Source organism: Aquarana catesbeiana, linkage group LG09 (assembly GCF_042186555.1).
Source record: "Aquarana catesbeiana isolate 2022-GZ linkage group LG09, ASM4218655v1, whole genome shotgun sequence".
In the NCBI taxonomy this organism is placed as follows: domain Eukaryota; kingdom Metazoa; phylum Chordata; class Amphibia; order Anura; family Ranidae; genus Aquarana; species Aquarana catesbeiana.
This window is the reverse complement of record NC_133332.1, coordinates 93,513,479-93,530,368: the sequence shown is the minus strand read 5'-3', so window position 1 is coordinate 93,530,368 and position 16,890 is coordinate 93,513,479. Positions and strand designations below refer to the sequence as shown.

At 44.9% G+C, this 16,890-nt stretch overlaps 1 protein-coding gene across 1 annotated transcript in view; it reads right to left on the bottom strand.

Moving 5' to 3' along the window:
- Nucleotides 1-16,890, bottom strand: part of SAE1 (SUMO1 activating enzyme subunit 1) — an 81,986-nt gene that overhangs the window by 34,993 nt on the left and 30,103 nt on the right. The window contains exon 5 of the mRNA XM_073599007.1: nt 5,877-5,976. Within this exon, the coding sequence (XP_073455108.1) occupies nt 5,877-5,976 (100 nt within the window). The remainder of the gene's footprint in view (nt 1-5,876; nt 5,977-16,890) is intronic.

Sequence of the window (16,890 nt, the reverse complement as noted above, 5' to 3'; positions counted from 1 at the left end):
AAATATTGTAAAAAATAATAAAAATGTAAATAAAAAAAAACAAAAAAAAACAAAGGAGTATCGGGTCTTGTACTCGGTCCTAAAAAAAGTGGTATTGGGACAACCCTAGTTTTCAATATTGTGCAGGATTGCTGGCCTGTGAGTTGAGGAGGCAGAAGGGAAAGATCTGACACATAAGATATTGTGCCAGGTGTCTACTCTCCTGTTAACCTGTTCACATAGGTCACTGTATTGGGTTAATATTTGTGTTCATTCACAATTCAGGGGACTTTATATCAATATATTATGTTTACTAGATAAGCTTGAGGTAAAGGGCGGTGAGTGTTTCCATTATTGACCAAAGTTAATATACGTATGCATCTTATAGAGATGCATAGTAGGTGAGGTTGAAAAAAGACAAAAGTAAAAAAGAAGCAAAAGCCATGGTCCGCACAGAGCTTCCAAAGCATTATAGGAATCTCATTATTAAAAGGTATCAGTCAAGAGTAGGGTGCAAAAGAATCTTCAAGGCATTAGCTATACCATGGAACACAGTGAAGACAGTCATCATCAAGTGGAGAAAATATGATACAACAGTGACATTAACAAGAACTGGACGTCCCTCCAAAATGGATGAAAAAACAAAACTGGTCAGGGAGGCTACCAAGAGGCCTACAGCAACATTAAAGGAGCTGCAGGAATATCTGGCAAGTACTGGCTGTGTGGTAAATGTGACAACAATCGCCTGTATTCTCCATCTGTCTGTGCTATGGGGTAGAGTGGCAGGACGGAAGCTTTTTCTCACGAAGAAAAACATCCAAGCGCGGCAAAATTTTGCGAAAACACATCTGAAGTCTCCCACAAGCATGTGGGAAAATGTGTTATGGTCTGATGAAACCAGGGTTAAACTTTTTGGCCATAATTCCAAAAGATAAGTTTGCCGGAAAAACACTGTACATCTCCAAAAGAACACCATACCCACCGTGAAGTATGGTGGTGGCAGCATCAAGCTTTGGGCTGTTTTTCTTCAGCTGGAATAGGGGCCTTTAGTCAAAGTAGAGGGAATTATGAACAGTTCCAAATACCAGTTAATATTGGCACAAAACCTTCAGGCTTTTGCTAGAAAGCTGAACAGTTACTTAGTTACATAGTAGGTGAGGTCGAAAAAAGACAAGTCCAACCTATGTGTGATTATATGTCAGTATTACCTTGTATAGCCCTGTATGTTGTGGTCGTTCAGCTGCTTATCTAATAGTTTCTTGAAACTATCCATGCTCCCAGATGGAGAGGAACTTCATGTTTCAGTATGACAAGCCAAAGCATACACCCAATCAACAAAGGAATGCCTTTACCAGAAGATTAATGTTTTAGAATGGCCCAGCCAGAGCCCAGACCTGAATCCAATTGAAAAATCTGTGGGGTGATCTGAAGAGGGTAGTGCACAGGAAGATGCCCTTCACAATCACAAGCCAAAAAACAACCTGATGCAGCCCCCACATCTAAGAATTGGTAAACTGCAATATAAAACCATTTTTGGGTTTAAATAGTGCTTTAACTGCATCCTGAGTGCATTAGACTATTGGGGTCATTTTATTTTACAACATGCCTGGTGGATTCATGGAGGAGAATGGAAGACTATTGGGACAACTATCCCATGGAGAAGAGTCTGCAGGAGTGGACAGCCACTGATCAAGCTTTACATGCTGATCTTTGATTAGAGAGGCATGTTTTTGTGGCCGGTGTCTGGAGAATGCTGAAGGCACTGAGCACTTTTTGGCTTTAAAGATAAATTCACACAGAGAACCACAGTGGACTTTATACGATTTTATTGGTATATGATAAACTATTATACTATTTGACAGATGTTACATTGTTTCACATGGTGTTTAGGATTCACTACGTTTTTAAACACCATGTGTGACTTGATCACCGATTTTTTTTATAGGTTTTTCAGTTTTATTTAGAGTTTGGTATGTTTTACAATGCAGATTAGAAGTATCTTGGGGGGGTTCCGCAGTTTAGCTCTAAAGCTAAAGTGCCCCACTTATGTATACTAACAGAAGACTCATGCAAGCGATATGCCAGGAAGCCTCCAGCAAAAAGAACCTAACTGAAGTATAAATCTACGCCCATTGGCTCCACGCCTTCTATGAGCAAGGGATCAACCGCTAGAATGAGGTGAAGAGCAGGGCGTGCTAATGAGAAGAGAATTCTAGAAAGGGTTTGCAAGGGCTTATTGGTTGGGTTCTTAAAGAAAGGTGCACCCTCTACTGTATGGCAGTAACTTTGTTAAGGCAGGACACTGCCAGTTTGACAGTGGGGGTAGATTTTTTTTTTTTTTTTTTTTTTACCACTTTAACTAAATCTACCCCAAATGCAAACAGCTTGTCGGGATGTTTCCAATCGCTTACAGTTGAAGCAGTGGGTGCAATGGGAAAGTCCTTGCTGCCTTAAAAGGAACCAAGACTGGAAACAGCACTGGTAAAAAAACAGGCTGATCTAGTTTCACTGTGGTGTATGCTGCATTGATAATACTCTCAACTTGGGAGTAAAAACAGTGGACTGCGACTCTCTAGGGGCAATCTCATCAGTGAGACTCAGCAAATAACTGGATAATTTGGCCAATAAATTATTGCATATGCCTGAACTGAAGGAACAGAGAAATGAGCCACACATGATGGAGCTAAAGAGGACTCCCAGTGGCAGAATAGACTAGGAGCAGAGGGCAACATGACACAAAGCTGCAGGATGTCCGCACCATTAGGAGGCACAGTGTATTCAGCCCTGGAGTATGAGCTGAAGGCACACGTTACAGCAGGGCTTTCTGCATCCCTCAATGGACAAAAAAAAAAAAAAAAAAAAAAAAATTACTGTAACATTCTCAGCCCCTGGCAGTGTTTTTGCTTGTCCTGGCTCTTGCCACCATCACATTTGCTACACAGCCTTGTCTGTGGCAAATGTGCAGAAACTATGAATAAAAGCATGCAAGGACAAATCATAAAACCTACATTTGTGTATCAATCACATAATTATCAGATTATATTTTGTTTCCATAGTAACTGGCATTTAAGACTATCTTTTCTACCCAGCATATATATAAAAAAAAAAAAAAAAAAACACAACTTATACCAATACATAATTTATCTAGATAAGTACATGTGTATACAGTCTAAAGTCTAAACATGTTGGGTCAGACCAAAAGGCCTTCATACAATACATGTGGCAGCTCTCCTTAAAGAGACTGCCACTGAGCACAGCATAGCAACAAAGACTGCGGGCCTATTCAAACCATGGTTTGTAGCAAAGAAGGTGCAGAGAGCACAATAAAAGAAGCAGTTGTTGCCACAGTTATGGCTAAGATGTGTGTCTGGGAATTGTCAGAATTGAAGTTAGCAAAATTAGTTATGAAAAAGCGCTTTTATGTACTTTGTATACCCTATGTCTGTTTACCAACTGTCATTGTTTGATAACTTTTGTATCGCATTAACATTTGTACGGAGACTGAAGTTAATAAATATTTGAAAATAAAAACAGCTTTTAAAAATTATTATTCCCATGTTAAGAAATGTATAAAAAGTTAATCCCCTGGTGCCTGGTTCAATAACTTTGTACACACGCATCTTTAAATCTCTGCCATGAATGTTACCAAAAAAAAAAAAAAAAGAAGGTTAAGTGACCAAAAATAAATCCCAACGACAGCCATGACTTACTGGGATTGGAGCTAAATTAAAAAAAGGTCACCTCAGGGAGGTGTTAGCTTTGCTCATAAAAGGAATTGCTCAAATTGTAGCTTTCAAGGGCTTGGGCCCTCCCTCTATGACAGTGCTGGTGTTTGGCAATCAGACCAGCGCCATCACAGGGAGTGAGGCACATGCTATTCCACACTGAAAAGTACCGAGTACTTTCCAGACTCCTGCCAGCTGAACAGACATAAGGAATGGTGGGTATTTGCTGCTGTGAAGAGGGGAATAAAGCAAGCCTGTTGCTTTGCATTCATAAAAAAAATGCAGTTTTACAAAAATAGTCCACTTATGCGGTAAGATGCACAAGTCACACTCAAATATGGTTTTGAAACTACATACTGCAGTTGAACAGCGTACAAGAACTTGGTTAGTGTTTTATTTATTAAAAAAAATAAAAATAAAAAAATAATACGAAAAAGGTTCTAGCTATAAAACAAGAGGAAATAAGGAAAAAAAAAAATAGCTGCTGCTCATAGTGACCAATCAGGTTACAGATTCTATATTCAGTTAAACAAAGATTCCAACCAGTGGCGAGTGAGTCTCAAAATTTTTTGGGGGGGGGGTGCAAAGAAAATAAGGTCTGTACACCTGCTGGCCGCTGTGCGCATTATGAGGGGTTTCCACCATCCCTGTGCTTAGTTCCTGGGTCTGGACACCCGCTGTGCCATTATGAAGGGTTCCCAGTGTTGCAGCGCAGCCAGCAGCAACACACAGGGACTGGGAGTCAGGGACAGTGTGACTGGCCACTCCTGGTGCCCAGTCTCAAGTCCACCACCAGCTAACACACTCAGTGTCAGACATGTCCATGAACTAAGCCCAAGCAACCACTCCTCCCTTCCTGTGTCTAGCAGCAGCCAACAGTTGTTTCAGTAGTGAGTGCCCAGTTTGAAGTCCACCGCAGGCTAACCCCCCACATCTTCCCATCCCATATCACAGGCGCAAGTGATTCAATTACACCGCCGCTTACCGGTCCAGCCGAGACTTGGAGAGGAAGCGCCACTCAGGCCTTACGTTCCTTTCATTGCCAGGGGGAAACCGGAAGCGACGCCGCGGAAGGCACTGCCCACGTCCTACGGGCTATGCCACTCAAACCCTACAGGCAGAATTATTCTGAGGACTCCCCAAAGAAAGCCAATGAAGCTTGTCAGCTGCAATCACGCGATTGCAAGGACATCACGCTTCCAATAGACACCTGTGTGTCCAGCGCCCCGTACACACTTAAAGGGCCACTTTTTTTGTGACCAACTTGGAGGGGGGGGGGGGGGGGGGGGGCACTCCTGCGGCCACCACTGGTTCTAACTGATTTCCTCACAATTCACTTTTATTCATGTATATACAGGACATTAGTGTGAATTAGTTGTTAGTATTTTCATTTCTACTATTTTTTTTTTTAAATAGTGTCACCAAGTACATTATTCGTCACACTTACCATTAGCAATTTTACACGAGAGTGTCAGCCATTGTTAACAAAACAGTTGGAACAGCCTTGCTGGAAATCATGTCTGACAGAACTATCAACTAAAAAGGAGAAAGAAGGAGAGAAAGCGCTTCTATCTCCGGCTCTGAACACTCTCATATGCACAGCTATATATTCAACCATGAAAGTGAAAGAAGAGAAGGGAAATGTTTTTTATACAGTCCATACACCAGGCTCTAAACAGTTCTTGGTTGGACTCAGCAAACTATGTCCAGTATGGGCAAGAAAAGTGAAAAACAAAGAAAAAAGTTGTGATTTTTAAGTTGCGTCTTGTGCTTCAAAAATGCACTTTTTATAATGCCAAAAGTCATATTAAGAACTATGCAGGGCTTTGGGTGAGACAAGAACATATTTGTCTTGACATGACATTGACAATATACGGTATCTCACACACGCTGCTAATATGTATAACTTACAACACTCAGATCTTCAAACGGTATTTTTAGGAAAACTGGAAATCCCCCATCTGCTCAGGACCCCTGCACGTGGTAACTCAGGCAGAGAGGTCAGGACCCCTTCTTACAACACAAAGGGTCCGCAATCAAGAAGGGAAATTCCATTTTCTATGGATTCCCCTTTAAAGCAAGTTATCTGAAGCAAAGTATAATGTACACTTTGTTCTATTTACAGCTCCTCACCCGAAGCAAGCTATCCCCCCTCCCACTTCCACATGGTACCTTTTTAATCATTGTACTCTCTGTAGCATCAATCTTTGCTTTCTTAGCCTCTGGACCATCTTCAACATCCTTATTACCTTTTGTCACCTTCATCTTCTCCCTGAAACAAAAAACAGAAACTAAAGTAAAAAAACCCTCAGAATGGCACAACTACTCACATGGGAAAATACTACATCCTGAATCACAAAACACAATTAAAACAGAAAGAGCTTTGTTATAGTACAGTATCTCACAAAAAGTGAGTACACCTCTCACATTTTTGTAAATATTTTATTACCGTATATACTTGAATATAGGCCGACCCGAATATAAGCTCAGGCACCTCATTTTATCACAAAAAAACTGGGAAAACATTGACTTGAGTATAAGCCTAGGGTGGGAGAATGCAGCAGCTACTGGGTAAACATTGCCCATCTGCAGCCTCACTGTGCCCATTTGCAGTTGTACCTTTCATTACTAAAACAGCGCACGTCTCCCGCTGTGTTATGCAGTCTGTTCGGCCGTCCACTGTAACAAAGCCCCGCCTCCTCCTGGTCTGTAATAGACGGAACGCTGATACAGTTTCCCAGCATTGTATCAGTGTTCCTCTATCACAGACCAGGAGGAGGCGGGGCTTTGTTACAATGGACGGCCGAACAGACTGCATAACACAGCGGGAGACGCACGCTGCTTTAGTAATAAAAGGTACGGCTCACTCGAGTATAAGCCGGGGGGGGGCAGGGGGGTATGAGGGTTCAGCCTTAAAAAAAAAAAAAAAAAAAAGGGGCTGAAAAACTTGGCTTATACTCAAGTGTACAGCTTGTATAACAGTGTAAAATTTGCTGTCCCTGGTGTCATGTGACTCCTTAATGTTACAAGGTCTCAGGCGTTTTAAATTTGGTGTTATCGCTCTCACTCTCTCATACTGGTCAATGGAAGTTCAACATGGCACCTTATGGCAAAGAAAAAAAAAAAAGAATTGTTGCTCTACATAAAGATGGCCTAGGCTATAAGAAGATTGCCAAGACACTGAAACTAAGCTGCAGCATGGTGGCCAAGACCATACAGCGCTTGAACAGGACAGGTTCCACTGAGAACAGGCCTTCGCCATGGTCGTCCAAAGAAGATGAGAGCACGTGCTCAGCGTCATATCCAGAGGTTGTCTTTGGGAAATAGACATATGAGTGCTTTTAGAGATGGTGTTCTGCATACCTTGCATGTAACGAGTGGTTATTTGATGTACTGTTGCCTTTCTATCATCTCAAACCAGTCTGCCCTTTCTCCCCTGACCTCAAGGCATTTTCCTCCACACAACTGCCGCTCACTGGATATTTTCTCTTTTTTGGGCCATTCTCTGTAAACCCTAGAGTTAAATGTGTGTGAAAATCCCAGATCAGGAGTTTTTGAAATACTCAGACCAGTCCGTTTGGCACCAACAACCATGCCACATTCAAAGTCACCTTTCTTCCCCATTCTGATGCTCGGTTTGAACTTCAGCAAGTCATCTTCACCACGTTTAGATGCCTAAATGCACTGAGTTGCTGCCATGTGATTGGCTGATTAGCAATTTGTGTTACCAAGGAATTGAACAGGTGTACCTAATAAAGGGGCCTGTGAGTGTATGTACCTTTCACTTCCAGTCTTCTAGCATTTAGGCATGTGTGCTGAGGTTTAAAGCATCACAATTGCCAGCTTTACATAAAACACAGGTCTGTCCTAACAAAAGGTCACCAATGTGTTACATTTTGCAGCCAACTCAACGTATAGAACACAAGTTCTAACCTTCACGTTTAAAGATGAACATGTGGTTCTCACTACGTGTTAGAATGATGCAGATTGGAATAAATTAGCAAGAACATATTTGTTGTTAAGGTGTCAGTAATCACAAGGGAAGGTGAAGCTGGGCAATAGTTCAAATTCTATCGCATCATGGCACTTAACTTAGACAAATTGCTGACAGAGGTAAAACCTCATCACTCAGGAGTACAGGGAACCATACATTTCTATCTTAAAAAAAAAACAAAAAAAAAAAAAAAACAAGAAGTTCAAAACGCATTAAAGAAAAAAAAAAAAAAAATTTCGCTCATTAAATAGGATTTCCACTTTTAAAGTTGACATCTTCCTCCTGAAGTCTAGCTTTGATAGAGTCTTGGCTCGTAGACTAGCACTGTTCGGCTTTATTTGGAAAATGCGGAATGAGTCAATTTGCCGTCAATGTATTTCAAAAGTCATGGCTGCCTCTCAACAAAGAGGCCAAAGTAGCTCTGGGTGATGGCAAATAGTGTTTCCAACAGAGCTGGCCATGTTTAAACAGTTAACTGGAAACAAATGTCCTATTAAAAAAAAGGTTTTTAAAGAGCACATGCATACTCACATTAGGGATAACTCTGCATAGTGCGTGAGCTGCATCAGTAATAGGTCAGTATAGTAATAAACTGTTTCCGCCTGGCCTATTGTCAAATGACAGCTGAGTAGGAGCTCTCCCATAAGACGTCCTCCCAGGATCATACTTTGTGCGTGCCCTGGGGGGCTGTGCTGCAGTGCAATCTGTCACCCACTGTGTCCACCAGACACAGCAGATGACAGATCATTGTAACGGGCCACTGCTGGTACCATGTGATCAATCACAGCAGAACACATTGAATGGTTTTCATGCACAGCCATTCACTGTATACTATTGTGTTGATTTCTATGATTAGTCACAGTGATCACATAGTAGAGATAAGGCCAATCACAGTGCATCTGAACAATGTAATAGCTGTGGCCAATCCCAGTTTCACAATGGTACAGACTGGATGAATGGATACCATTCATAAAAAAAAAAAATATGATTGCTTAGAACTGATAATCATGTGTGTAAAAAAAAAAAAAAAAATCCTAATCACTTCCTCAGAGTAGTACAGTGTCACTGTATTTAGGTGGTTAAAAAGATACTTTGTTTTTAAATGACTTTTATTGCTTTTAAAATGTGAGATTTGACCCCAGATCTCACATTAAAGAGGTCCTGTCATGCTTTTTTTCTATTACAAGGGATGTTTAAAAATGAAAGCGCCCCGTCCCTCCATGCTCACGCACAGAAGCAAACGCATAGGTAAGTAATATGTATGTATATGTAAACAGTGTTCAAACCACACATGTAAGGTATCGCTGAGATCGTTAGAGGAGTTCTTTTGCTAGAATTATTGCACTCGCTCTAACTCAAAACTGGTAACCTGTAGACATTTTTAAACGTCGCCTATGCAGATTTTCAAGTGTAAAAGTTTGTCACCATTCCACGAGCGGGCGCAATTTTGAAGCATGACATGTTGGGTATCAATTTACTCGGCATAACATTATCTTTCACAATGTAAAACAAAATTAGGCTAACTTTAGTTTTCTTATTTTTTTAATTTAAAAAGGTGTATTTCTTCCATAAAAATTGTGCTTGTAAGAACACTGCGCAAATACAGTTTGAAAAAAAATTATTGCAACAACCGTCATTTTATTCTCTAGGGTGTCTGGGGAAAAAAAAAAAAAAAAGCCAAATCTGGCTCTCTTTTGCCAGGAAACAAGTCTTCCAAATCTACCATAAAATTTCTTCTTTCGACCAACTTGTGACTGACTAGAATCGTACTAAAACTTTCTGAACACCCTTTCAGTTGTAAAATGCGCCGTTCAGCTTTCAAGCCGTCAAACGGTAAATTTGAGGGTTTGGGTGGTGTACTGGCCCTTGTCGGAGAAGGTTCTTTCAATCTGGCAGGGGCCAGGAGAGCGCTGTTGAAAGTGTTCTCATTGTTGAGACCCAACTCCTCCTGGGCCTCCATTGAGCCATCAGGATTACTTCTGCTTGAACAAACCTCTGGACTACCAGACGCAACAACACAAACTGCGGGAAGGCATATGCAAGATTGAACTTCCATGGGAAAGTCAGCGCATCTGTCCCTAAAGCTTCCGTCTTTCTAGTGAGAAAAAAAAAAAAAAAAAAAAGTGCTGGAAGCAAAAAGATTCACTACGATTACACCCCATCTTAGAGTGATCTCTTGGAAAATTTCTATGCTGCTGATACTTGATTTAGATCTGCTAGAATATTTGCAGTGTCACTAATGTGAACCACCTTGATCTAAGCAATACTGTCTTCTGTTAGGCCTAGAGGCTACTGGCTTAGGGATAAAAACATGTGAGCAGGTGCCCCCTTGCTTGTTAAGGTATGCTATGGCATTGTGTGAAAAGACCAATATCTGCTTGGATCCTAGGCTCCCGAGCTACAAATGCCCTTCCTCCTGCAGGGAGCTCTCTGAAAATGGATGACTGGGCTGCATTCTCTGGCTGTCAGGCTCCCCGAGACTGCCAGTCCTCCGAGTGAGCTCCCCAACCCCACAGACTGATGTTGGTGGTAACTTTCTGGGGGAACGCTGTGCCCAAGGTTTCCCTCTCTGCAGATGGTCTGCAAGCTCCCACCAGGACAGACCATGAAAGTCTCTGCTTGGAAGTTAAATGATCTGGTTCAAGGAGCTCTTCCTGTATTCCCCATAACTGAGAAGAAAAGATTGAAGGAGCCTGGAATGTAATTGAGCCCACGATACCCCAGGGATTGCTGCCATCAAACATAATAAGTACATAAGTCCACGAAGAAAGGCTTGTGGGTGCATCCCGAAATTACCCAGAGAATGATTTTAGATATCTTTTTGTACTGGAAGAAAGATCTTTTGGCTAACTGTGTATCTATAATCACACACATGGGTTGGACTTGATGGACTTGTGTCTTTTTTCAACCTCACCTACTATGTAACTATGTAACTATGTATCAGGCAACCCCAAAAAGGGAAGACTCTGGGAAGGAACTAGGCACTATATTTCTAGATTAATCTTCCAGCCTACCTCTTGAAAAGTCTGCAGCAACAGCTGCGAAGATCAAGAAATTGCCCAGATAAGGAACAATTGAGATCTTTGCAAATTTTCTTTGAAAATAGGTCATGATCTCGGCTATGATTTTCGGGAAAATTACCGGGGCTGCCGAGAGACCACATGGTAGGGCCCTGAACTGCCAATGGCGTGGTCCATTCTCTTTGAGAATAACAAATCTCAGGAACATGAAGACAAGTGTCCTGAAGGTCCAGAGATAACATGAACACTTCTGGTAGCAACAGATTTCTGACGGAATAAATGCTTTTCATACGGAATCTGCTGTAAACCAAAAATCTGTTCAGGACACTTAAGTTCATGAACATCCAAAATTTGCCAGGAGGTTACTTTACAAGAAAAACATGAGAGCAGCAACCCTGAAATTTTTTATTCTCCGGAATGGAAGAAACCATTTGCTCCGACTCCCAAAGAGAAATCAGGTCTAATATGGCCTGCTTTCTCCCCTGATCGCTGGGTAGATGAGTGAGAAGACCCCCCCCGCGCAAGGTCTAGGAAAAATCCGAATTCTAACCTGTAGTCCTCTTATAATCTGGAGGATGAAAGGGATATTTGGTGACCTCTGACCATTGTTTGGCAAACCGGGTCAACCTTCCTCCCAAACCCTAGTTTGGCGTCACTGCCACTTTTTGGTAAGGGCCAAAGGAGCAAACAGCGCCCCCTTTTTGATTTATCTTTATTGAATGACCACTTTTTCTAGGTCGGTTGAACATACGTTTAAAATTGGATTTGTTTTGGAAACCACAAAAAGGGGCTCTTACCCTGAGGATTATTCCTCTGGGAAGGAAACGCTTACTTATCTCTGAGAAAGACTTCCCATGGGGTAGAACTGAACAACAGCTTACCCTAAAAAGGAATTCCGCACAATAGGATTTTGATTTACCGTAAAATTGGTTAATTGACAGACAAAGCGCTTCCTTATTCAGAACCATAGGGTTATATTGCCCACTACAGAAGTAGGACACTAGGCAGAAAAAAAAAAAAAAGAAGACTTGGCTACGCCCATGGGCAGTCCTAGGTGATATACACCCCCCCTCTCTGCTATAGGCCTTCAGTTTTGTCACAAGCAGTGTCAGAAGCATTAAAAACTCCATAGAGGGGTGGGTGCTGTGTCTGTAAATGAACTCGGAGAAACAGATTTTACGGCAAGTCAAAAATCCTATTTTCTTATTCGTTCATTGACAGACAGCTCTTCCTTATTCAGAACCATAGGGATATCCCAAAGCAGTGCCAACATAAGGGGTGGGGCAGCCATCAAAAAAACAGGCCAACCAGACAATCTGGAGCTTAACGAGAACAACTGGAGCCAAACCTGAACAGCAAGAAAAGCCCTTCATGGAGGGAAAAATCCTCTAGACCACAGCCTGCAGAACCTTGCAGCCAAAAGAGGCATCCGCAGATGCCAGCACATCCACTTTGTAAAATTTGTGAAAGTGTGCACCGACGACCAGGTGGCCGCCTTGCACATTTGCATCAACGATGCCCGACAGAAGGCCCAGGAGGCCCACAGTGCCCAAGTAGAGTGCGCCTTAACCGGAAAGGGAGGAACCCAACCTGTGACAGAATAGACCTGAGTCACCGTCTGTCTGATCCATCTAGAAATGAGACACTGGACATTTGTCCCATTTTAAGGGGGTCTCGTATGGAACTGAGCAAACGGGACTGCCTCAAAACGTAGACACCATCAGGCATAGCACCCGCATACAAGTCCGCAGGGAGGCCCACCTGCTGGACAGCAGTAAGCGGGTTGCTGCCTGTAACTTCTGGAGTTTGTCCTGCGGAAGGAACACTCTGGCCAGAGCGGAATACTGAGTCAGACCCAGATAAACCAAATTTCTTAACTGGAATCATCGCAGACTTTTGGTAAATTTATCAGCCACCCAAAATCTGCCAGAGTCTGAATAGCGATCTCCATGTTGCCCCTCAGGGTCGCTAGGGACTATGCTCACAGCAGGTGGTCGTCCAGGTAGCCCAGAACAGCAATTCCCCGCTGGCGCAGCAGCACCAGAACCGGGGCCAACACCTTGGTGAAGACCGGAGGCGGGACCAAAGGGTAACACCGCAAACTGAATGCTCCTCTCCCACAGCAAAGCGGAGGAACCACTGGTGTTGTGCACATATCGGAATGTGCAGGTAGGCATCCTTGATGTCGATGGAGGCAAGAAAGTCCCCCTGATGAAGGGATGCTACCAAGGAGCGAATGGACTCCATTCTGAACTTCTGCACCCGCACAAAGCGGTTCAGGGCCTTGAGATCCAGATTCGGACGTTCCATGCCCTCTTTTTTGGGGAACGTAAACAGGTTTGAATATAAAACCCTGAAAACAATCCGACACCAGGACAATCACCCCTTGAAGCAACAGGCCTCGCACCTCGCCCCGGAGGGCTAACAAGTGGCCCGGAGACAGACACAGATTGGATGGAAAAAATCAGCTTGGGGGGGGACAAAACTGGAACTTGATCTTGTAACCAGAATCACTTCGTGGACCCACATGTCATTTATCAGAGAGGTCCACGGGCCCGGAAACCAGCGAAGACTCCCCCCACCCGGACTGCGGGTGAGGGTGCCCCCCTTCATGCCAAAGGAGCCTTATCTGGGGGTCTGGAGAACCCCACTCTCGGTTTGCCTGACCAGGGTCGCTTGGAACCTCCCAAGGGGGTCTTGAAAGACTGAGCCTTTATCAGTGGACCCTGAGGGACGAAAAAAAAACGTGTGGCGAGAAGGAAGGACCACACTTGCGACGTGGCTCCTTCCCCTTTTTTGACTGTGGAAAAAAGTACTCTTTCCCCCTGTGACACTCTTAATGATATCATCCACAGTGGCCCCAAACAAAACGATAGCCTTGAAAAGGCAGATCAGCGAGGGCTTTTTTTTTTTTTATAGAGGCCTGGTCCGCAGTCCAACACTTCAGCCACAATACCCGCTGAAGCACTACTGCTGAAACAGACACATTAGAAAGCAAGGGAGCTGCATCCAAAGAGGCATCGCAGACAAACTGTAGCCCCTGGACCAGCTGGTCTGCCAATTCAGTGAAGGCAGGAGGAAACTGATCACCCTCCAGATCACAGCACAACAGCGTCACCCAGTCAGCGCTTGAGACACCAGGGCAATGGCCAGGACCAGCTGAAGTGCCGAACCCACAATAGTGAACATAGTGCGGCTCAGATACTCTGCCTTTCTGTCAGCCGGATCTTTAAAAGCCGGAGAGTCTTCAACCGGAATCATGGTGGCTTTGTTCAATCAAGAGACTGGAGGATCTACCACAGGTGGAGTCATCCACTTCTTGAGAAGACTCTCCTCAAAAGGATAACGCACAGCGAAGCACTTTGGGACCGCAAAGGGATGTTTTGGATGTCAAAAAAGGAGGGATACGGGAAAATTTTTGCCGCGAGAGGCGGCTTGTGAGTGCCAAAAGGGACCGGCGCCTCCACCACAGCCACGGCTGCATCCTCTATTTTTAAAGTTTGTTGCACAAATGCAATCAGTGCATCCACCAGCGCCTTCTTGTGCGCAGCCACCGGGGCAGAGGAATCATCCTCACTGTCCGAAAAATCTAGGAGCGCGGCCACTGACCCCGCAGGGTGGGCCCCGTCCACGGCAGCCGAATCAGATCCAGGGCCGCCGTCAGTGCGTCAACGGAAGGCTGGAACCCATAGCCTCTGATAGGTGGTCAGGCGGGGAAACATGCTCCTGAGACTCCATAGGGGGGGGGGGGGGGAAGACCCCCCCACACCAAGAGTGACCACTGCTAAGGGACACCCCCCCAATGCCGGTAGTGGTACTGGAACACCAGGACAACCCACAGCCTGCAGCAGAGAGAGGAAGGGACCCCACTGGCGTAGCGCTTGCTGCCTCAGGTGTAGACCCGCACACACGTGGCGTCCGAGGAAGAGGATAAACACAGGAGTCAGCATCAGGTTAAAAAAGGAAGGAGCTTCCGCTTGCTAAAAATTACGTCTGGGCTACACAGTAATGGCCGCCACTACCTGAGCACAAAAACCACCAAATCATGGCCACCAGCAATAAGCAGTCAGCAGGCACTAGGGGGAAAAGACGCCGGCTACGGAAAAATGGCCGTGCTACACGAGGCTGACACAACCCCAGGAAAGCCCCTGAAAGAAAGAGGATCCGGGCACCGGTCCCCCGGGAGCGCCCAGTGCCTCCCCCCTCCCGGTAAGCACTGCACCTAGGGGCGCGCACCCCCCGCCCACAAGTACTCAGCCTCATCCCCCCAGGATCCATCATGGCACCACACTACCCCATAGGGGGGCTACCCGGGGACCTCCAGGGACCATCCACCCCAGGAAGAGAGGGTGCAAGGGGGGAGGGAAACCCGCAGGACTGACCAACCTGGTGGAGGGGCCTGCGTCCACCGCAAACCCACCAAGGGTAGAGGGGGGACATTTACTCACCAAACCAGGACCAGACGGGCACCGCTCCAGACCTCCTCGCCACCGAAGTGGGGGGGCTGTCGGCCATGAGGGACGCTACGACTCGAGCCGAGACCCGGTCGTATGCGACCTCATGAGACGTTTAACTCGCTGGGCCAGCCCCTGTCCAGTGGGGCTGTCGCGGCTGACAGTGTGTAGCTCGCTGGCCAGACTGGGGAGACCACTGGATCAAACATCCAGCCCGTTGCCCAGTCCAGCAGTTGATTGCAGATCTCGCCAGAAAAAATTAAAAAAAAAAAAAATTTGCCAGGACTAGAGATCCCAGTAGGGAACTAGGTCCTTATTCCTGACTAAACAGAAAAAAAAAACTGAAGGCCTATAGGGTGTATCTCACCTAGGACTGCCCATGGGCATAGCCAAGTATTTTTTCTGCCAGTGTCCTACTCCTGTAGGGGGCAATATAACCCTATGGTTCTGAATAACGAAGCGCTGTGTCTGTCAATGAACGAATGAGAAATTATTTTTAGAAGTAAGGTCCCCCTCCCAGGACTCATTTGCTACAGATTTGGCAATCAGGGGGAAAGATTCTCTGACCTCAACAGGAATGTCGGAGGAAAATAAGCCATCCAGCCTCTGGATCCAAACCTCTAGATTCCTAGCAATATATGTGGGAGCCAAGGCTAGACTCAGGGAGAAAGCCAAGGCCTCAATCTGCTCTGAAGTATAGACAGTTTTTAAAAATTCATCAATTTCTACAACCAGAAAGAGAAAACTAGAAGAGCTAACAGCTACTTTGAAGTGGAAGGATCTAAACCTGCCCCTATAAAGAGGCAACAGATTCAGGCCCTGCCAGTAGCTCTTAGCTATCAGGCCACCTGTACCTACAGTTCCAACACTTACTTAAAGTCTAGGAGAAAACAGAGAGCAAAAGCATATAAGGACAAACTTTTACTGAATACGATACAAATACCACCGGCCCTAATGGCTATCATCCATAGCATTATGAGTGGCACATACCTTGAGGGTTACACTGGAATTGGATGCAGCCGCTGGATCAGCTTGAGCGGATGCTCCATCTGTGGGGATGTCCTCAGTGTTCCACAGGAAAATCCCCCACTGCCAAGCTTGGCGAGGAACACTACATTGAAGTGCCGACCCGGCAATGCAGCGCCGCCAGGCCAAAAACCTGCACTGTACTCCAGGCAAAGCCATTAGCAGCGGTCCCCCAATCAGCATGTCCTAACATGGCCAGCCCAGAAAAGGAAATCCAGCCTCCGGAAGTATGGCACGCCACCGGAAGTGCATCATCCAACGCCATTTTGGTACACCTGATGCAGAGAGCGGAATTTTAGGATGCAGCTCTCCCGCCAATTCTCCTAACCTAGGTCCACCATGGTAGGATGCACTTCAGGCCTGAAAGACCCTGGGATGTGGAAGTTGCCTCTTAAAATAAAGCAAGTAATCCCCCAACACAAATGGGAACCCTTTAGGCAAAGAAAAGAAAATACAGAGACATAGCCCCAACCAGTCTAAGTATTTAACCAAAAAGGGGGGGTCTGCCAACCACAGTTACTAGACCTATAGGGGAAAAAAAAAAAAAGTTACGGTGTGTACTCCTGGAGGGTCTGGAAACACAAAACAACTGAGGGTCGGAGGAAGGAAAGGGCCTTTTAAATCATGTCCGATTTGTGTTTCCTGTAGAGGGCAGAGCCAAATCATCTCTCCAAGTAGCTGTCCTGGAAGAT